This window comes from Durio zibethinus, chromosome 15 (genome assembly GCF_047325235.1).
Source record: "Durio zibethinus cultivar Kanyao isolate XHJ-2024 chromosome 15, ASM4732523v1, whole genome shotgun sequence".
Taxonomy (NCBI): domain Eukaryota; kingdom Viridiplantae; phylum Streptophyta; class Magnoliopsida; order Malvales; family Malvaceae; genus Durio; species Durio zibethinus.
The window spans coordinates 20,843,708-20,863,021 of NC_143176.1; the positions used below are offsets into that span (position 1 = coordinate 20,843,708).

At 32.8% G+C, this 19,314-nt stretch overlaps 4 protein-coding genes across 8 annotated transcripts; 2 read left to right on the plus strand and 2 right to left on the minus strand.

Moving 5' to 3' along the window:
- On the plus strand, positions 1 to 2,881 carry LOC111302097 (histidine-containing phosphotransfer protein 2-like). Its single transcript, XM_022898034.2, has 6 exons — positions 1 to 75; positions 407 to 537; positions 621 to 689; positions 1,487 to 1,558; positions 1,888 to 1,960; positions 2,563 to 2,881. Exons 1-6 carry the CDS (start codon positions 16 to 18, stop codon positions 2,605 to 2,607), a joined length of 450 nt encoding a protein of 149 aa, XP_022753769.2. The 5' UTR covers positions 1 to 15; the 3' UTR covers positions 2,608 to 2,881.
- Positions 2,882 to 3,749: 868 nt separating this feature from the next.
- LOC111301287 (large ribosomal subunit protein P2B-like) lies at positions 3,750 to 4,541 on the plus strand. Its single transcript, XM_022896849.2, has 3 exons — positions 3,750 to 3,930; positions 4,043 to 4,269; positions 4,351 to 4,541. Exons 1-3 carry the CDS (start codon positions 3,843 to 3,845, stop codon positions 4,375 to 4,377), a joined length of 342 nt encoding a protein of 113 aa, XP_022752584.1. The 5' UTR covers positions 3,750 to 3,842; the 3' UTR covers positions 4,378 to 4,541.
- A 2,875-nt stretch (positions 4,542 to 7,416) lies between these two features.
- Positions 7,417 to 9,746, minus strand: LOC111301289 (histidine-containing phosphotransfer protein 1-like). Its single transcript, XM_022896854.2, has 6 exons — positions 9,687 to 9,746; positions 9,459 to 9,589; positions 9,281 to 9,349; positions 8,187 to 8,258; positions 7,973 to 8,045; positions 7,417 to 7,461 (listed from the first exon to the last, which is right to left on the minus strand). The coding sequence occupies exons 1-6, from the start codon at positions 9,744 to 9,746 to the stop codon at positions 7,417 to 7,419; spliced, it is 450 nt and encodes a 149-aa protein (XP_022752589.1).
- Positions 9,747 to 12,875: 3,129 nt separating this feature from the next.
- LOC111301288 (peptidyl-prolyl cis-trans isomerase CYP71) lies at positions 12,876 to 19,237 on the minus strand. 5 transcript variants are annotated; one of them, XR_016328296.1, is made up of 15 exons: positions 19,030 to 19,237; positions 18,605 to 18,690; positions 18,297 to 18,385; positions 17,192 to 17,431; positions 16,967 to 17,088; positions 16,649 to 16,724; positions 16,371 to 16,478; positions 16,118 to 16,294; positions 15,770 to 15,987; positions 15,244 to 15,376; positions 14,373 to 14,596; positions 13,764 to 13,917; positions 13,371 to 13,481; positions 13,058 to 13,149; positions 12,876 to 12,962 (listed from the first exon to the last, which is right to left on the minus strand). XR_016328296.1 is itself a non-coding variant. In XM_022896852.2 (14 exons), exons 1-13 carry the CDS (start codon positions 19,179 to 19,181, stop codon positions 13,398 to 13,400), a joined length of 1,863 nt encoding a protein of 620 aa, XP_022752587.1. In that variant the 5' UTR covers positions 19,182 to 19,237; the 3' UTR covers positions 12,959 to 13,149; positions 13,371 to 13,397. The 5 variants fall into 5 exon arrangements, 1 of the variants encoding a protein (XP_022752587.1); XR_016328295.1 differs by having other exon boundaries at positions 13,313 to 13,481; XR_002691511.2 differs by having other exon boundaries at positions 12,959 to 13,149; positions 13,313 to 13,481.
- Between the last annotated feature and the right edge of the window lie 77 nt (positions 19,238 to 19,314).

The following is a 19,314-nucleotide window of genomic DNA, read 5'->3' on the forward strand; positions in this document are numbered from 1 at the left end:
TCATTAATACCAGAAATGGCTTTGTCTATTGTTAAAGGACTGCTGCAACAATACGTGCAGTCATTGTTCAATGAGGTGACATATTATGAGCTCAATCTTGATTTATCTTGGTCTTTTGTTTTTCTGTTTTGTAATATATTTTGTGCCATGGGTCTCCTTTGGCTCTAATTTGCTCTGTGCCAGGTTCTTTTGGTATAAGTTGCCATGTGATCTTGCATCAGATGCCTAAACATGTATAGTTAAAATTTTATGCATTATATTAAAAATTTGATTTGTTTCTTCTATATTCTTTTTTATGCTGTTTGGATTATAGCTTCTAGTACACAGAGATGTACTTGTTCAAGCATATCTGGTATTTATGAATTTAGTATTGAACCTTTGTGGGTTCTCATGTTGTTCTTTGCAGGGGATCGTAAATGATCAGTTTTCTCACATTCAGCACTTGAAAATGGTTGGAAGAGCTGACCATTTTGTGCAGTTGATCAATATGTACTGCCTCGATGTGGAAACCATTTTATCACAACTTGCAAGCTACATGTATCTTTGTTCCTAAAATGTTTGAACTGAAGAAGCTAATTTTCTTTTATTTGGATTATTTTAATGGGTCTATATATTTGCAGTGATCTCCCTACCATTGATTTTTCTAAGTTGGCTGCTCTGGCTGCAGAAGTAGGGGAGAGAAGCTCCTGGTAATGTTGACCTTAATTTTTCATCAAGGAATCAACTGGAAAATCTCCCTGATTTAGTTCTTGTCTTATAGAATGTTTTCTAGATAGAGAATGTTGATTGAAAATTTCATCCTGATGATGCCTTTCGATTTAAAAGTCAAAGGGCTAAATGAGTTCTTAATCATATGCTATGCAACAGTATTAAAATCAATATTGGACTTGAAATAATGTGTTTTTTGAGTAAGAAAAGTGTGCATGTATTTATAGGTCAAGGCATTCGTCTTAGGCATGGGGTTTGCCAAGGTGCCAGGTATGACAAGATGCACAACTAACATATTGGTAGAATCACCCTCCTTCCTTTCCCCCCTTTTTTTAATGATTTCCTATGTAGTGCAAAAAGAACAAAAGATGCACAGCAGCATATCTCCAGTGAAATAGTATGTCGAATTAAATAGAAGCATCCATATATGCCTAAAGAAAATTTCAAAAGGTGACAAATAAGAATATATAGCTAGTTTGGGTTTTCTTTACGTAACGGGTTACGTCATTAGTCTCCATGGTTGGGAGAACAGTTGGCAGAGAGAAACAGGAAAATAATTAAAAGATCAGCTGTTTGTTCTTATAAGAATATTGTGATGATTCATTTGATGCCACTTTAGCTTTTTAAGAAAAACACTTATGTCCAAAATAATATTTACTTTGTCTTTTTATGAACAGTTATGATATGATATTGTTATGTGGTCTAGTCTTAATTTATCCAACCATTATTTACTGATTACTTATTGCATAATCTCCCCCACCCCACAAAATGTAAACAGTATTGGCGCTGAGCACATGAGACTTGCATGTGTGGATCTAATGCAGGCTTGTGATCAGTTGCAGAAGCAAAAGTATGAAATTTTCTTCTATGCACTTTCTCATTGATTTTTTATCTACATATATGCTGCCATGTGAGAAAATGTTGATATGCATTCATCAATCTTGGGCTGTAACCATGCTTTTACTTTTATGGCATAGCCAATCTTAGTAATTGAAGTAGAACTTTCATTTGCCCGCATCCATTGACCTGCCAGGATCATTCATTCCTTACCCTTTATGATCTGCTTATGCTTTAAAGATTTCTTTTATTCTCTTTTTTGTTATTTTCTTTTCTATTTAAAGTTGCGTCATGTGTTTAAGATGCTTTTCCCTTTTTGCTTTGAAAACGTCCTTGTTTCAGCTTCCTTCAGGCCTTGAGTTGGACAAAGAATGAATTCGCTCATACCCGTGAAAAGTTACAAGTCCTTGTCCAGGTATAGACTCAACTTTAATTCATATGACAGTTACATTACATGAATTTGTAAGGACATTACAATGAAAATGAACTATGGAAAGTGTTAAATTCAGAGCCCATCTAGCTGGTTATCATGTTAGGCCTGCATTTGTTTTGTGATCTCATGTCATTTTGGTAATGCCTTTGTCTTCTAAATGGTCCTCTCTTGAGGCCTCTCTGTCTACACTTACAGTGGGGCATGGTCTTTGTAAATATGAACAAAGGAAAAAAATCTATTGGAGCAACTCCCTGGACTTTTGGGAGACGGGTTTAGTTTGTTTGTCACAAACCATACAACATAAATCAGGTTATACCTCCTTATAAATTAACTGGAAAATATTGATCATTAGAGGTGCACCTTGTCATGCTGAGTTTGCATGTCTGAAAAATTTCTACTTGGCTTATGAATATCTTATCGTCTTGAATTTGAACTTCATTCATCATAATTATGAGACTATTACACAATACATTTGCTTATGAGATTTATGAAAGTAATGATAATTGTTTGGCATTAATTCAAGACTATCTAGTACCTTTTCTTGTTTATGGTGGTTGTTAATTCTACCTGCCTATTGAATGCAGATGGAACGGAGGATTATGAGACTTGAAGCAAAACAAAAACATTAGAGATGCTGTATACCAAGTGTTCTTTGATGTGCCTGCAGAAATTTCAAACAAATCATTGTGATTTCTTTGGGAAAGTGGTACCGTTTAGAAAAGTAGAATAAACAATCTTACAGTAATTATTTCATACTTCTCATGAAAAGCAGTAATCAGTTTGAAATTCTGGCACCTGCTTGTTCATGTATTTATTCCTGCGTGTTTACATAAACACTAGAAAAGGAGCAATGCTTTGTCAATTGCTCCTCCTGAAAGATCGAATGTGAATTTTTTCTGAAAATGGATAAATTGTGCACTGTGGGATGAGCAAAAGGAAGATGGCAAACGAAAGTGATGAATGACATTGGACAGCTAAAGTAAGTTTGCGTCATGGTTGCCAGCTTGCTGCTACAATAGGCTTCTACTTCTCTGATAAGCCTTGAAGACGATATTTTTCCAAAGGTTGTTGAACAAATTAACCACACACTAGTCATCTTGGGAAAATCTTGTGATGATTCCATCAGAACAGAGAACTGCAACATCTCTAGGTGGGTTCATGAAGCAATTCATGAAATGCACACAAACTGTGAAGTATTTGGTGCTATTTTCTGGACATTGTTCCAGGGCAACACAGTTGACAAGGGCAGTTCTGGTGAAGTCTGATTGTAATGGATGGGATCTTTGCTGAAATTAATTTCCACGAATCTATAAGATTTCTTTTGGCTTGAACTTTATTCCTGATGGTCTAGGTTGAGTAATAAACTGTATTAGACTAATTGATGGACGATGCTCTTGTTGCTTAAGATTACTAGCGACTGGTTTTGGTGGCAGGAGACTCAAGAGGAACAGATAATGTCAATGCTTGGTTCCAAATGATTTGGAAAAACAAGATTGGAAACTTTCAGGTCAACCTGTCAAGTAACCAGGTTAACTGCCCAAGTTTTAAGGCTCTTCAAAATTTAAAAGGTTTGAACAGGAATGGTAAATCCTTTAAATGGGATTAAGCTTAAATTAAGATCTGTTTAAAGGGTCCATTTACGCTAGGTTGAAACTTGGAAAATGGGCTCAACGAGCACCCATCGGAGGGTAATATTGGGCCTCTTGTCTTCATGTTGGGCATGAGAAAAAAATAATTTTAAGCGAACGGCCCTCACCAAAAACAGCATCGACACTTATTATCCCCTCTGCGCTGCAAACCCTACCCTTTTTCCTCCGCCGCTCGTTTTCCCTTCTCGTTCTCTCTACTCTTTTGTCAAGTAAAAATGAAGGTGATCGCTGCCTACTTGCTCGCCGTATTGGGAGGGAATCCTTCCCCTTCCGCCGATGACTTGAAGGCTATTCTCGGATCAGGTCATTTTCTTACTCTTTTCTTTACTCCATTTACTCTTTTCTGATGTGATGGTGTTTCGCTTAGATGATTTATGGTTATGATTCTTTGATTTTTCTTTTTAATATGTTGCAGTTGGTGCTGAGGCTGATGATGATAGGATAGAATTGCTCTTGTCCGAAGTCAAAGGAAAAGATATCACCGAGCTAATTGCATCTGGAAGGGAGAAGTTGGCTTCAGTTCCTTCTGGTGGTGGTGCTGTTGCCGTTGCTGCTCCTACAGCTGGTGGCGGTGCTGCTGCTGCACCTGCTGCCGAGGCCAAAAAAGAGGAGAAGGTCGAGGAGAAGGAAGAATCCGATGATGTAATCACTTTTACACAGAAGTTGACTTGTACTGATCTTTATTGGTGTGTTCTTCACTAATGTAATTTCCTTTTGATGCAGGATATGGGTTTCAGCCTCTTCGACTAAGCAGGCAATGCAAATATCAAGGCTTCTCATATCAAGGTTTTGTTATATGTTTTTGTTTCTGTAGTTGAACATGGCTTTCGTTCTTCTTGGGACTTTTAAGTTTTGTTTGAAAATTGTAGTTAAAGATATTAACATTTCAGTTATAATTGTGGATTTCTGGATAACCACTACTTATGGTTGAGTTTGGCTGAATGACTCTTAATATTTCCAGCTAGATACTATGGTGGCAGGTGACTGAATAAATCTCTGGTAGTTTTTTTTTTTTTTTAATTTTATTAGTCTTAACTCCAAAGTTAATTTCTAGGCTTGAGATATTTCATGCTAGGATTAACTGTGAAACCCTGTTTTCTTCTCCATGTATACTTGGGAATTGCGGAGTTACTTATGGATGATTGCCTGGTGTCATCAAACCTGTAACTGTGAGGCTTCTTTCTGTTGCTTTTCTTCATTTTTGTCCATGGGGTAGGGTTTAATCAAAGCTGCCCTTTCATGCATCAAGGTACATAATCAGACTCAGTTGCATAGAGTTGGTTTGAATCTTGTCTGGTTAGTTTTTTAATTTTATACCCTCAAAGAGTTGAGGGTTTATGAATCACTAGAGACAATATCAAATTGCAGAAGAGTGGCTGCAAGTTGTGCCAATGCAGCGAATCGATATTTATTGGTCAAAAGTCAGTTTCTAGCATATGGTAGAGAATGTGGAGATGCTTTGTTTCGTGTTAGATTTGTTTTTAAATCTTGTCTTATCATGCAGTAAATCCTCTGTAGCTGTTGTGCCTGCTAGGTTGAATATGTTCTTCAATCTTTCACAGAGCACACTTTTTTTCAGCTTGGTCCAAAAATAGAAAGTAAACTATTACTGAGCGGTCTTTGATTCGTATTCTGCTGCATCCAAATGATAGGTAATCGCCCCTAGAACATAATTCTGAAGAGAATTTAGTATGCGTAAGTTTCAAGCATGATTTGATGGCTTTAGAAGGTTTGTTCCACTCCCGGACGGTATCTTCGCTCCTTGGCCTGTATTTTATTTCGCTGGGATCAATGCCATTTTTATCAGCACCGAAACAATGGAGCACACTGAGCCCTGAGGTGACTTAGACAAGCCTGGGAGCAGAATATGCGGATTAATACACGTTTATGCGCCTTTTGTTATTTTGATCTGACGGCTTCCTTAACCTCTCATGCATTTCAAGAATTCAATCTATATGTGGGTTGAAAAAGGTAAAGAAATGTAAAGTACAAATCTCTCTACCAACAGGTCCAATGGCTAAAATGGAAGAGTTTGGGTTCAAATCTATGAGTCTGCTCTTCCGTTCTCTCTGCCACATACATTCCAGAGGGAATTTTCGTGTAGCCGGCCATTTATGCAAATCGAAAACCTAGGAAATGCAACTGGCCCCAATAACACATGCATTCAAGTAAATGCTGTTGTCCCCAATTAATTTGTGTGATTAATAAACAAAAGCAAAAAAATTAAATATGTATGAACTTTGAGTTGGCAAGCAGATCACTATTAATAAATTTGAAATTTAAATTTCATGTAATTTTTTTATTCAAATTACAGTTTCTTTTAAAAAAAAAAATTCGAACACTGAAAATATTTTTTAGTGAATCAATGTATTCATATTAAGAAATGTACAAATTAATTAAGTCTAATTGACATTGGCCTCGCTCGGAATCAATTGAACTTTAAGTGAGAGGTCAATTGCATTGAAATTTTGTGCGAAAAGCATCGAACACCCTTTTGGGTGTCAATGGTGAGGCATGATTGGTGACTTTTAGCTACTAATGAATTTTGCTAGTGACCAATTGGTCACATTCTTGTTTTATTTTTACCCTTTAAATAATAGTATAATTATAAAAATATCATTTCATAATAAATTTTCACTTTCTGTTTTAATTTTTTATTTAAAAATAGTAAAACAATTTTTTTAAATTTAATTTAATAAAAATATTATTTATTAATTTTATAAATATTAAATAATTTAAATTTTTTATAACATAATTTCGAACTCATTGTGACGATAAAGAAGACCTTAGAATTCTACCCGAAAAGCAAAAGCATATATTAATAAGAGCATTGCCTGTTTTTGATCTATCAATCCCTGGCTCTGTGCTCTTAACTGAATAGTTTTATTCACTGCAATTTCTAATGTAGATTACTCCTGAAATTATTCAAAGAGCAGAGTTGATAGTGCATTTTCGGTTGTTTTTTTTTTCTGCTTGGTCTTTGCTCGACTCAAATGTTTCCTTGACTTGATATTACCTTCTTCTCTTTCTCTAATTACTAAACCCATTGAGGAAGACCTGTTTGATATTCCAGCAGTACCAATGGAGGAGGATTGATGTGTATAACTAGGTTTGAAACACCTTATCTATATATGATCATGTTTAATTATAAAGTAATTTTCAATATATACACTGCTACAATTTATTTGGTTTTGGTTATATATAACTACATCTCATTTCTTTTGACAGAAGGATGCTAAGGACTTGGTAAACTGCAATTTACTTTTTTTTTTTTTTTTCAAAAAGGCTGTGAGGATAAAGAAAGAGATTGTAAGTGCTGATGTTTGAATTCCAAATCTATTAGATGCCAACTGATTAAGTTAAGTTTCGGGTTTTATTTCAATTTGCTTTTTATCATTGCTAGAAGTAGAAATCATCAATTAGGGGTGGTGCTTAATTACATACCTATATTCAGTAAATGTAGCATTTAACCTTTATCACTCATCACTAATCTCTTTTAAGACAAGAAATTATTGCTTTGATAATAAGTGAGGATGAAAAAGAAACATAGAAAGTCACTCCTATTAGCGATGGAGGTGGTTTGGATATCAGAAACTAACTTTAGACACAACACTAAGGACATATAATTTATCATTAGGTACCAATAAAGCACATAAAAGACACAACAAACAGCAAACCAGGTTTTGTTGACAGAAAGCATAAAACAACTAAAGCAGTCTCAAGCAAACAACATTATTTCTGACACCTGATGGTTCCTAAAGGCTAAAGCTGCAAGCACAAAGGAGCTTGCTATGGTTGACGGCCTCCAGTCTCATTGGCGATGGTTCTCTCCATCTGTGAAAAGAAAAAAACCATTGTTAGGGTGAACATGCATATTCACATACTATTTGGCAATTAAGCAACTAATAATCACTTAGAATATGAAAAAAAAATACATACCATTAGGTTTCATATGGATAATTTATATAACAACAGTTTATACAACTTTTTTTTAAACAAAAGAGATCATAGTATGAGAATAAAAAAAGAGATCGTAAGTGGTAAGATTTGGTTATAATTAGAGTTCTTAGATATCACATCTTAAAAATGATTACATGAACTAATTAAACTAAATTTTAAATTATATACACATTTAATTAGCTAAGATTGAAACTTTTTTATTTCATCAAAACTATGATTAACAACATATAATGATTTAGACCTCTTGAGATTTTTCTCCCTTTTTGCATGTTTCTTGACATATGCTTTTTTAACCCTAATAATCCAAAAATAGTACTATTCTTCATAGGTCATCAAATTTTATAAAATTTTTAATACCAAATTCAACATCATAATGAAGCATTACCTGGGAAATGGTATTGAAGCATTCCTGCAAAGTGCTGTACTCCTGTTTCACCCTCTCAAAGATTTCAAGGCACCTGAAAACATATTAGCACAAATGTTAATATTTTTGGTGCAAAAACAAGTTTGAAAGGATGGCTAAAAGAATCCCACCCACAGAGGTACATGAAATAAATGAAAAACAAACAAATTAATTAATGAACACTAGTAATTCCTACCTCTGCTTGTCCCTGTCATCACAGGCATTTCGTAGCTCACTACAAGCAAGGGCCATCCGCTGTCCACCAATGCTGTGATTGTAAACGTAATAACATAAAGTATTAGACATTCACAAGAGATAGTGGAGTGTAACGAAAAATATTTTATCTAGGCAAAAAGAAATGCAGAAATGGAAATTAATATGCTGTATTTATATCAAAATGCATCATATGTTTATAGGCATAATCAATAATTAAGGTGTCTAAAAAAAAGGTATCCATGGTCGGATAGAGTTAGCTATAATTAGTCATTAAAGACTCATGGTCTAGCCTTATTTAAGAGATTTGAAAATTTTTTTTAAAATATTAAATATTAATATTTTAAATATATTTTAATTAAATTAGTTTTATTAACATTTTAATATCTCAAAACGGATTAGATTCAAATTCAAAAATCATTATCCAAAACCCGACTCAAATTTACACAATTGAATAATCCAACCTATGAACAAGTTTAATCATGATCATAACCTTATTACTTTGTTGTTATGAGTAATCAACAACTATTGAAGATATCGCCCCTTCCCCTAAGGCAATAGCATTGATAGATTGATAGTAATCAGGTTTAGAGTTTGAGTATTAATTATAAAAATATAACAAAGAAAAATAGTTAAAATTTAAATAATATGTATGTATCATCACCCGTCATAAGCACGTGTTTAATTTTTTAAAATAAAAATTTATTTTCAAATGTTTCGGATTTAGATCAATTATCACGTGTATAGAAATTATTACGATCGATCTTATCTAAATTTTGTAAATATATAATTAAGTTATTATCATGCAAAAGTACATCCAAATTAATTAAAAAGAATATAAATAGTATATAGTGATTGCTTATGAAAATTTTACCTCATTTCATGTTCATACATCTATATATTTATAAATAACATAATAGTTCATATAAATTTCTTTTTGTGTTATCAAAAATCAATTGGTCTCGACTTTCGAGTTAGAAATATTTTTTTGGGAAAAAAAATTTTATTAGCATAAAATTTGCTATAAAAATCCTTTGCTTTTACTGAATAGATCTGAAATATGTATATGTATATTACCTTGAGCTACAGCCTTTGAGCTGATGAACATAGTTAATGGTCTTTGCAAAGTCCACATCATCTGAGTTCCTGTTCATGTATATATGTAATCAAATAAATGTATATACATGGATCTAAAAATCAGTTGAGAAAAAAAAAAAAAAAAGAAACTACGAAATTTGTGATGTAAAAAACATACAGAAATGACGTGATTTGGGCAATGCCAGTTTCAGCATCATTGAAGAACATTGAGATCACTCGCACAACAAACTGAGGATTTCCTTCATTTTGTAACTTTTTCACATGGTCGAAATGGTGGTCTAGGATGCCCTACAATGGAACCAAACCCATAAAATTAATAATAATAATAAAAAAAAAAACTGAAGATTTTTCAAAGGAAAAACAATGAAAAAAACAGGAATAAAACCTGATCATGCATGGTCTGAATGTGGTTGTTGAGCTGTTCTGAAAGAGTAGTGCCCACCATTTTTTCTTCTTGTTTTCTTTCTGCACAGAGAAAAGAAATAGATAGAAGGAAACGTAAGTGAAGAGGATTGAACGTTTATTTGAGAAAGTGATAAAGAGGATTGAACGTTTATTTGAGAAAGTGAAGATTAACGTCAGTCTCAATGTCTCTCTCTTGCTTTTTACCTGGTTTTAGACCACCTATCAGAGAGTCGAGGAACCAAACAGAGAATCCTACTTATGTATATGCAATGTATAAATGTATAATAGTGGAGAGATGAGATTAAAAATGGTTTTGAAAGTGAGTTTTTGGTGATAATAATGAAATCTAAACTGGCAGTGTCATCCTGATTTGGCAGCTCTACTATTCAGAACAGTTACAAAATATGACAGATAAGAAAATAAAAACATTAACTATACGCCTCACTCTGTCATCACGCGCTTAGAAGTTTACCCAGCATATGAAATATTTTTTTCGTCTCAAAATATTTATCATATATTAATTTTTATAAAATTTTAAAAAAAATTAATTTTAAAATATTTAATATTAAAATTCAAAATTTTTTTATTTAATTATAATTTTTAAGTTTTTTTTTTTGTTTGTAGTGCAAAATTTTTGAAGAAATAATAAAAATATTGATTGTTGATTTAGAGAAAAATGTTGAAAGATACAATTTATATTCTCTTGTATTATATAAAGTAAAATTGAAATAAGATTATAATAAAATAAAATTCAATTCAATTATAAAAAAAATAGAGAAGGCAATGTAAAAATAGTTAAGAAGCAAAAGTATGAATCAAATAAAAAATTTATGCATAAATGTTTATAACTTAAATAATTGCAATCGTAATCGAATTTTAAAACTTAAAAAAATAATAATAATAAAAACGCAAACAAATAAATCTTTGAAAAAAAAAATTTCATATCTCTCTCTTTTTAAATAAAATATAAACTTAATAATTTTAATAAATTGATATCAAATCAAGCTTATATGATTATAGATGATCTCAACATGTAAGATTTCATTTTCTTCGGTTAATTTTTTTTTTACCTTTTTTTTTTAACACATCTTAGTCCTTACCTTTTTCCAGACCTTTTAATATTTTTTTATTGATTTGTCACGTGCACGCTTGATATCATCAATAAATACTAAATTTCATTTTATGCAAATGTTTAAATTAATTTAAATATTTTTAAATAAAAAATTGACTTTAAAGTATGAACGTATCAAAAATTATGCCCCAAACACTTATAATACGTGTCAAAAACCCATATAAATCCAAGCGAAAAACTCAACAAAAACAAACAGTCGTCACTTGTACTATCCTTTGGGGTTACTGCTATGTAAAAATATGATTTAGGACTTAAAAATCTAACATCGCTAAGATCTAACCGAAAACTATTCCACAACAAAGAAAGCTAGAAAAAAAAAAAAAAACATATGTCAAGCCATTATTCTATTTGAGATACTTTTTATATAAAGTTATATAAATATTTGTTTTAGATTATGGGAAAATCAAAAAAAAAGAGAAAGGTTGGGGCACGAGAATGCCATTATTTTCTTATATTTGCATGATAGCTTTGTTAGCTAGTTTTTTTTTTTTTTAGGAGAAAATCTCAAATAGTTGAGTTTACTTTTTTCTATAGAAAAAATTATAAACAAGACAATAAGAATAATAATTATACGCATTTCTCTATGTTACCACGCGCTTTGAACCTTACCTATTATATAGAGTATATTTTTTTAGACTATGGGACAATGGCAAAAGAGAAAGAAAGGTAAGTTTTTGGCAAGACAATGCCGTTGTTTCCTTGTATTTTGCATGATAGACTTTTTGGGGGGAAAATCCTGCATATTTGAGTTTTCTATTTTTCCATATAAAAAATGATAGATAAGACAACAAAAATAATAATCACATATCTCTCTGTTACCACGTGCCTTGAGCTTTACCTACGATATGGAGTATATTTGTTTTAAGGTATGGAAAATTTAAAAAAAAAAAAAAAACGAAAGAAAAAAGATTTTGGGTAAGAAAATACCATTTTTTCTTATATTCAATTGATAGGCCTTTTTAGGAAAAAAAAATCTCATATTTGATTTTACTTTTTCCCATAAAAAAAGTGACAGATAAACAACAAAAACAATAACTATATGTCTCTGTGTCACACCTGCCTTGAACTTTGCCTGCCATACTTAGTACATTTGTTTTAGGCTATGGAAAAATTAAAAAAAAAAAGAAGAAAGAAAGATTTGGGGTAAGAGAATGCTATTATTTTCTTATATTTAGTTGTTAGGTTTTTTGAGGGAAAAAAATCTTATATATTTCAGTTTGCTTCTTCTCATAAAAAAATGACAGACAAGACAACAAAGCCAATGACCACATGTATATTTATGTCATCACGCACCTTGAACCATACCTACCATATGGAAGATATTTGTTTTAGGTTATGAAAAAAATCAAATAATTAGATAAATTATTTAAAACTTTTAAAATATGTTTGGTACATAAAATCATGTATAAGATATAATAATAAAAAATTATATTTATGATTGAATTAACTAATATTATCTTATCTTATATTTAATGTGTAAAGATTAAAAGTATGATAAAATTATTATATTCCATTATATTTGTTACATGTAAGATGATGAGTACAATATGATATTATACAATATGAAATATATATATATATATATATTTTTTTTTTGAGACACCAACTAAAGTTAATCATGACATTTATATGAAATTATTTGGTAAATTAAATCATTATACAATTTTAATTTGCATGTGGGAATTATAAACTTCCTTACTAGCTAGTCTATTAAAACAATCTTTTATTCCAAAATACCTTATTGTTTTGCACACATTTATGGTAAAATTTCTCTAACAATGTCTTAATTTAAATCACACATGAAGCACATTTAATTGTTGGAAAACACCAAACTGTTACCAATTTTTCGATCCTCTTGTTGCTTATAAAGTACCATAGAATGTAACATTTCTTTTGCTCATTTATTATATTTAAGGTGACACTTACATTATATAAATTATATATATGGTAGATAAATGTGTTATTATATCAAGGGAAAAATAATATTGTAGAACCAGGCACTCATGAAGTTCAATCATTAATTAGACTAGAAACAAATTTTAATAGAAAACTAAAATGTGATGGCATGATTTGTTGTCCTTGATCTTCAAATTACCTTCTATTTATATAATGAGTGGGCATTACCTACAATCATTATATTAAATATTATATATTGAATATCGATTCTACGGGGAAATTATTTTAAATTGAACAAAAGTAATTAAGTTCAGGAAGGTTACACAGAAACTGAAGATCGAGACCTCCTCGACCTATGACTGCATAATGATGAGTAAAAAACTTCTGATTCCAATCATGTTCAAGCCTGATATACCTGGCAAAGCAACACATAAAATGTGAGAAGATATAAAATTTTGAGCTATAAATCGTGCTAGCGTTGAGGTGGTTGAAACAAATTACTACGTATATGGAAGATGAATATTAGCAATTCTAACATATCAGTCTGGCAAGGACAAGAATAATGGAAAAACACTAACCACTTATCTGAGATATATAGTCTCCCATGGCCAATGTTCAATGCAGGTCAAAAAGTACCTAGAAAGATTCACCACAGGAAGAAACTTAAGACTTTGGCACAGTCACATTTAAGATTTTTACATCTTGATATGGCTTGTCAGCTTTGTCTGTCTTCACTTTCTCAATCCCCTGCCAACAGTGAATGAGAATCACATATGATGGTCCAATCTCTATTAAACATACCAAGACACGCATCCTAAGGTTCCAAAGCAATTTAAATATAGAGACTCTTAACCCAAAAACCTCCAATTTTTATATTTTTTTTCATCTTTTCAGGAAAAGCAGAGATAAAAACATGTTGAGTCCTCCTTTCATGCATGTGCATCTGTGAAAAGAGATGAAAGAAATAAACTACAGCAGCGACAATAGCCATATAATACTGTCTGCAGAGATATAGTCTCAAATATATACCTGCACAACATCCATTCCCTTAACAACTCTGCCAAATACTGTATGCTTATTGTCCAGCCACGGAGTGGCCACTGTGGTTATAAAAAACTGAGAGCCATTTGTATTTGGGCCAGCATTAGCCATCGAAACTGTGAAAGGCCTGTCATGTCGTAAACTGCAAGGGCAGAAATGTTTCATCCAACAGTCAGTTGAGCTTTAATGCACCTTGGAAATCCAATAAATAACACAAACCATTGTATGCCATTAGGCTAAGAGATCCTCTGAACTTTAAGAGTAGCATAGCAAGGAAGTGAAGGCAGATAGTTGATAAACTCAAAGATACTTGAATCCTTGTTAATCATATAAATTCCAGACTAATGCCAAATCAACTGTATCTCCAAAAGCATTTACAGAAAGCATATAGCATCACACAAGCAAGCTAATATGAACATGACTGCAGGCACATGCACAATCAACAGGGGAGGGGGTACAAACAGGTAAGGGATCAGGACTTAGGAATATTTAATTATGTGGTGTCCTCCGACTAATGCACCACATTCACACCTGAAAATTCTAGAATGTTGTGAGAAGTGCCAAATGCTTCATCTTGGAAAAAGCCAAATTGGTTACCTTTTATGAAACTCATCCTCAAATTCCCTTCCCCAAATAGACTGCCCACCAGTGCCATCTCCCAATGGATCTCCTGTTTGTATCATGAATCCTTTAATGACACGGTGAAAGATGAGATTATCATAATAGCCATTCCGACAGTGTGTTGTGAAGTTCTCCACAGTTTTTGGACATTCTTCTGGGTAGAGTCTCATGTGAACATCACCCATTGTGGTGTGCAGTATCTGGAAAAACAGAGAGCTAATAATAAAAGAATGCCAAACAAAGACATAAAGCAAAGAGAATGAACTAAACTATGTAAGAAATTATAAAGCTTAAAACAACCCTACCTTAGGGAAAAAAAGGGAAGAAAAAGAGAAAGATAGTAAAACTAGCACTGATTTCAGCAGAACTATTTTCAAACCTTATTTTAAATTATTTTTATGGGCCATTTTCAGGAAAATTAGAAAATGTTGACACTAAAATAAAGATTTTCTACCAATTAACCATTTCCTGCATGCCAATAACCTTTTAACTCCTAGGACACCAATTAATCGGTTATGTCCATTGAGAGAAAAAGGAGGATGATAAAGAGAGAGAGAGAGAGAGAGAGAGAGAGAGAGAGAGAGAGAGGGATATAAAGGAGTTCCTTTGGTCCCCTGTCTTAACAGCTGGTCTTAAAGAATTTCCAAACTAAACATACTTGGGTAAAATTTTAAATTGTTTTTGATATGTCATTACCTTTATGTTCTGAAAGATTCGAACAAAGCTCTCCTCATATTTTATTTACTTTTGGTTATTAAACTTCTTATTGTCATTATTGTGAATAGAAGCAAGGCCATAACAATTTCTAGTATTTCCTATCCATACACATTAAAGAAAGAAATCTCACCACATTGTCAGGAAGAGATGTTGTAACTGCTTTCCCAATATCAGATACAGCCAGAAGCTCATCAGCAGGTGGCTTTTCATTAAAGACATCCCTTCCTTTTGTGGCATCTTCAGGTTCTTCTGGTTCTCGTCGACTATATAAACCATTAAAGACCATCAGAGTAATCAAATGTATTCAGAAGGTAAATCATAATTGTAACCACAAAATGTAAACAGGCACCTCAACAGTTGTCAAATTTATTTTCAAAGAAACAACCAATGCACAGGCACATAAGACAGACATGTGACAATGTTTTTGATATACATGACAATACACTACCACACTTGATTTGTTATCCAAATAAATTTACCTATTGCTATGAGCCTATGACATCAATAACCCGAAATCCGTTCAGACTTCAATAACAAGAGTATCTCAATGGTGATTCAACCATGTAGCATCTACAAGTCATTCTTTGTTGCATTATGCATTACAAGTCAAACATGCTGTTGTCAGTCAGTAGAAGTCTTGCAGTAGATTCTTATACCTGAATAAATAGATCCTATGCTTCTTGAAAGCACAACACAAGAGAGTTGGATCGGTTAATGGCTCTTTGCTTTCATTGACATTTGCTGCAGCAGCAGGAATTTTTCTTACTTTCTTGCTACTTCGATCACCTTGATATAATGCAATTCTCAAGAATCTGTCATTGCTCTCCACTTTTCCAAGTATTCGAGCAACTTTGTTGGTGTGTAAATTTACCATCTATCAAAATATGAGGAAATAAACAAGCATTATTAAAGAAATAAGATAGCACAAAAATTTATACTTAATTGCTGTTACAAAAATGGTTCAGCTAGTTATTTTATGTAGAATCTAATAAGAAGAAACTTACTTTTATCCCAAGAAGAGTAGCATATATGAGGAAATTGGAGCTTTCATCAAAAACTGCATTTGGTTGAGGAGCCATTTCGGTTTTTTCAATTTCCTTTTCAACAGCCATTCTTCTGCCAAAGTCGATAGCTTCCAGCCGATACATGGGAGCATCACTTCTCTGAAGATCTTGGGCCACCTAATCAAAAGGGTTTTGAACATCACAAGAAATTCCAAAAGCATCTCTATCAAAATCCACTGTTCATTAATTTTACCTCAAGTGATTCATCATAAACTCGCCTTAATTTACCAGTTCTGAACCAAAAGACACGTATCCTACGATCAGGTGATGTAATAGAAAATTGCTTACCATCTGGGCTCACCTGAACAGCAATAAAATACAGTATTCATAACAACTCCTTTAAAATGAGAAAAAAAAAATTTTTTAAAAAGAAAATTATATAACCATAAAACAAAAGAATTATAGTCATAAAATCTAGAAAAAAAAAAAAAAAAAAAAAAACCAACTTGAATGCAGGAGTATAGATCATACCTCAATGGCAGAAATGGTTGTCTTGCATTTTGCAATTTCAAAGAGATTAGTGTCACTTTTCAATCTAAAATTAACCCTGCATGCACCATATATTACTTACTAAGAAATACAAAACTTATGTTCATCTACAAATGAAATGCTCAACATGTAAACACCATAATCAGGTTACAACATTGGTCTGTAACAATAGAAAACAGTTTTTAGAGTAATCCAAACAAAAATTAAAAGTTTATACGTCAATGGTAGTTGAAAAATGTAAATCTTCCCTGTAATAAAAGTACATTGTTAATGGTTGTATATATGAACATCAGGACATACTCGCTTTCTGGGAACTGAAGTGTGGTAGGGCTCCAATACTCAATAATTCCCCTCTCATCAGCAGATATAACACTGTCGAATACAGAATTGTACCTCATTACTTTCACTGGGCCCAGGTGTATCTGGAAAATGAGTTCAAACACTAAATTGGTAAACATGAATAAATGGAAAAGTGAGACTTTTAAAAAGTTAAAATTGTGCAAACTTTCAACATAGTACAGATACCTCTTTCGAGATGATAGGTTCATTTGAACCAGCTCGTGCATCATATATATGCACCAATGATGAATTTCTATCACTAATGGCAAGCTTAGCTTTAACATCCCCTTGCTTGTAGACCCATTCAACAGCACCAGGAACATAAGGTAGGCGAAGCATGACCATCATGTCATAGTTGACCACGTCATATACCTTCACCGAACGATCATTGGAAATTGTACAACAAAGTAAACCATCTGCACTAACCTGCATAGCTGAACAAGTCATGGTTGATGACTCCACCAACAAGAAGCTCACAGAAAATCAAATAAAGAATGATACAGACTAAGGAAAGCTAAAGGATTTGCTGCTTTGAATGACAAAACTTTCGAATGTTAAAAAAATATGCAAACCACAAAATGCACAAACCCACATGGAATTCAACCATTGGAGAAATGTATCTTTCACATCAAAGCCATGTATGTAGGAACTATGGAGAGAGAAGTGAATAAAACTACACCATACTGATTAAAAGACTTTAACTGCACCTCCGAATTTTATGGCAACATTTATTTTCATATTGTAATAACATAACGCTTAAAAATTTTACTTATGAAGTTGTTGGTAAATACATGGCTCTTGAAAAGGAGGAGTAAAACCATAAATAAGTCAATATAGTTCCCTACATCTTCAAACAACAGTCATGGGATGAGAATAAAGATCAGAACCCCTACAGAATGCAAACTTCACTAGACAGAAAATAACAAATAGACTGTGCAAAGCCTAGATGGACTTGCAATATAAAGCAATGATGGGCACATTAACCACAAAATAAGAATGCAATATTTAATAAGAAAGCAGTGACACACAAAATTAGACAGGGAAATTAAAACACAAGGGTTGACATAACAGATCATATTAAAACCAACTTTTAGTTAAACTTTCCATAGCAGGCCAATATAACAAAGAGTAAACACTGATGGCAGACCTATCAGCAATACAGAATTATTAATGTACATGTAATATACCTACATTATGTGACAGCCTACATGTTAAAGCAAGGATGAACTGAGAAAAAAAAGTTTAAACTTTAACCACAACAAGCATCAGTAAAACAAGGAGGAAAGCTCACCGCTAGACCTTCAATGGGACCCAGGTGGGATCTAAAATGCTTTGCAAACTCGATCCCAATAGCTTTTTTCTTCCAAAATTTCAAATGCCCTAGTATAAAAATAAATAAATAAAACGAAGAAGGATCAACAAGCAATCAAGAAAGGTATAAGCTACTACCTAAACTCCCTTCACAGGGAAAGCCTCAAATATTACTCATAAAACTTAAGCCAAAAACCGAGAAAAAAAGAAGCATTTTCACTTAAAACAGACATGAGATAAATGAGTCTTTTAGATATTGTTTATGGATATTGACATCATAAAACTTACCATCAACACTTCCAGTAATGAAAAAATCTGCAGACGATACAGCGACATGAGTAGCCACATCACGATGCATATAACTTTTCTCATACCTACAAAGTACAACAAAGACATAAATCAAGAATTCTCTCAGCTCTGTTTACAACTTCAATGAGTTAACTTTCGTTATAGTAGTAAGAAATTAAGGTTCTTTTGTTGTTGGCTTGTTGCCTTTGCTACTCGCTACTTTTTTTTTTCGCTTCAGAAAGCAAAAGGCAAAAGCTTAAATTCTAAACCCTAACCCTAAACCCCAAAGGAATGAATACAATTTGGAACACATAAAACCCTATTAATCCATGAGAAAACAAGAAAATTCTACCATTAAATAGATAATTGCTTCGAAAAAACGAAAAAAAAAGTTTCTTTTAAAAGGAGAGAGTGGAGATAATTACATGTTAGCCGAAGGAAGGGAATCGAGATATGCTTGTTCGAACTGGAGCGGGCGCTTGGGTCGGGCTCGAGGGGCGGGTCCGGGTCCTATTACCAGCTCCTCCACCTCCGCGACTGTATTCAAATTTGTATTGCCGTTTTGTGGTTCTTCCATCTGCGTTTTCTATTTCCTTTTTTCCTGCTTCGGAGATACGCAGAAAAAGAGTAGACGAAGAGAATGAAAGAGAAAGAAGAAGAGAAAATTTAGCTTAATGGGTTATCTGGGCCTTATGCCGAAATCTTAGCCC

Bases quoted from the DNA above. Each gene is read 5' to 3' on its own strand.
- LOC111301288 (XM_022896852.2), bottom strand. From the start codon at position 19,181: ATGGAAGAACCACAAAACGGCAATACAAATTTGAATACAGTCGCGGAG. The intron at 13,918-14,372 runs GTAACCAATTTG...CTGCCCTTGCAG, and splicing joins GAGGATGAGTTTCATAAAAG to TTTACGACATGACAGGCCTT. The intron at 13,482-13,763 runs GTATATATTTGA...CACTGTTGGCAG, and splicing joins AGGGAATGGATGTTGTGCAG to GGGATTGAGAAAGTGAAGAC.
- LOC111302097 (XM_022898034.2), top strand. From the start codon at position 16: ATGGCTTTGTCTATTGTTAAAGGACTGCTGCAACAATACGTGCAGTCA. The intron at 76-406 runs GTGACATATTAT...TGTTCTTTGCAG, and splicing joins TGCAGTCATTGTTCAATGAG to GGGATCGTAAATGATCAGTT. The intron at 538-620 runs GTATCTTTGTTC...ATATATTTGCAG, and splicing joins TCACAACTTGCAAGCTACAT to TGATCTCCCTACCATTGATT.
- LOC111301289 (XM_022896854.2), bottom strand. From the start codon at position 9,746: ATGGTGGGCACTACTCTTTCAGAACAGCTCAACAACCACATTCAGACC. The intron at 9,590-9,686 runs GTTTTATTCCTG...GTTCCATTGTAG, and splicing joins TTCAGACCATGCATGATCAG to GGCATCCTAGACCACCATTT. The intron at 8,259-9,280 runs GTAATATACATA...TTACAATCACAG, and splicing joins CTCAAAGGCTGTAGCTCAAG to CATTGGTGGACAGCGGATGG.
- LOC111301287 (XM_022896849.2), top strand. From the start codon at position 3,843: ATGAAGGTGATCGCTGCCTACTTGCTCGCCGTATTGGGAGGGAATCCT. The intron at 3,931-4,042 runs GTCATTTTCTTA...AATATGTTGCAG, and splicing joins GAAGGCTATTCTCGGATCAG to TTGGTGCTGAGGCTGATGAT. The intron at 4,270-4,350 runs GTAATCACTTTT...CTTTTGATGCAG, and splicing joins AGAAGGAAGAATCCGATGAT to GATATGGGTTTCAGCCTCTT.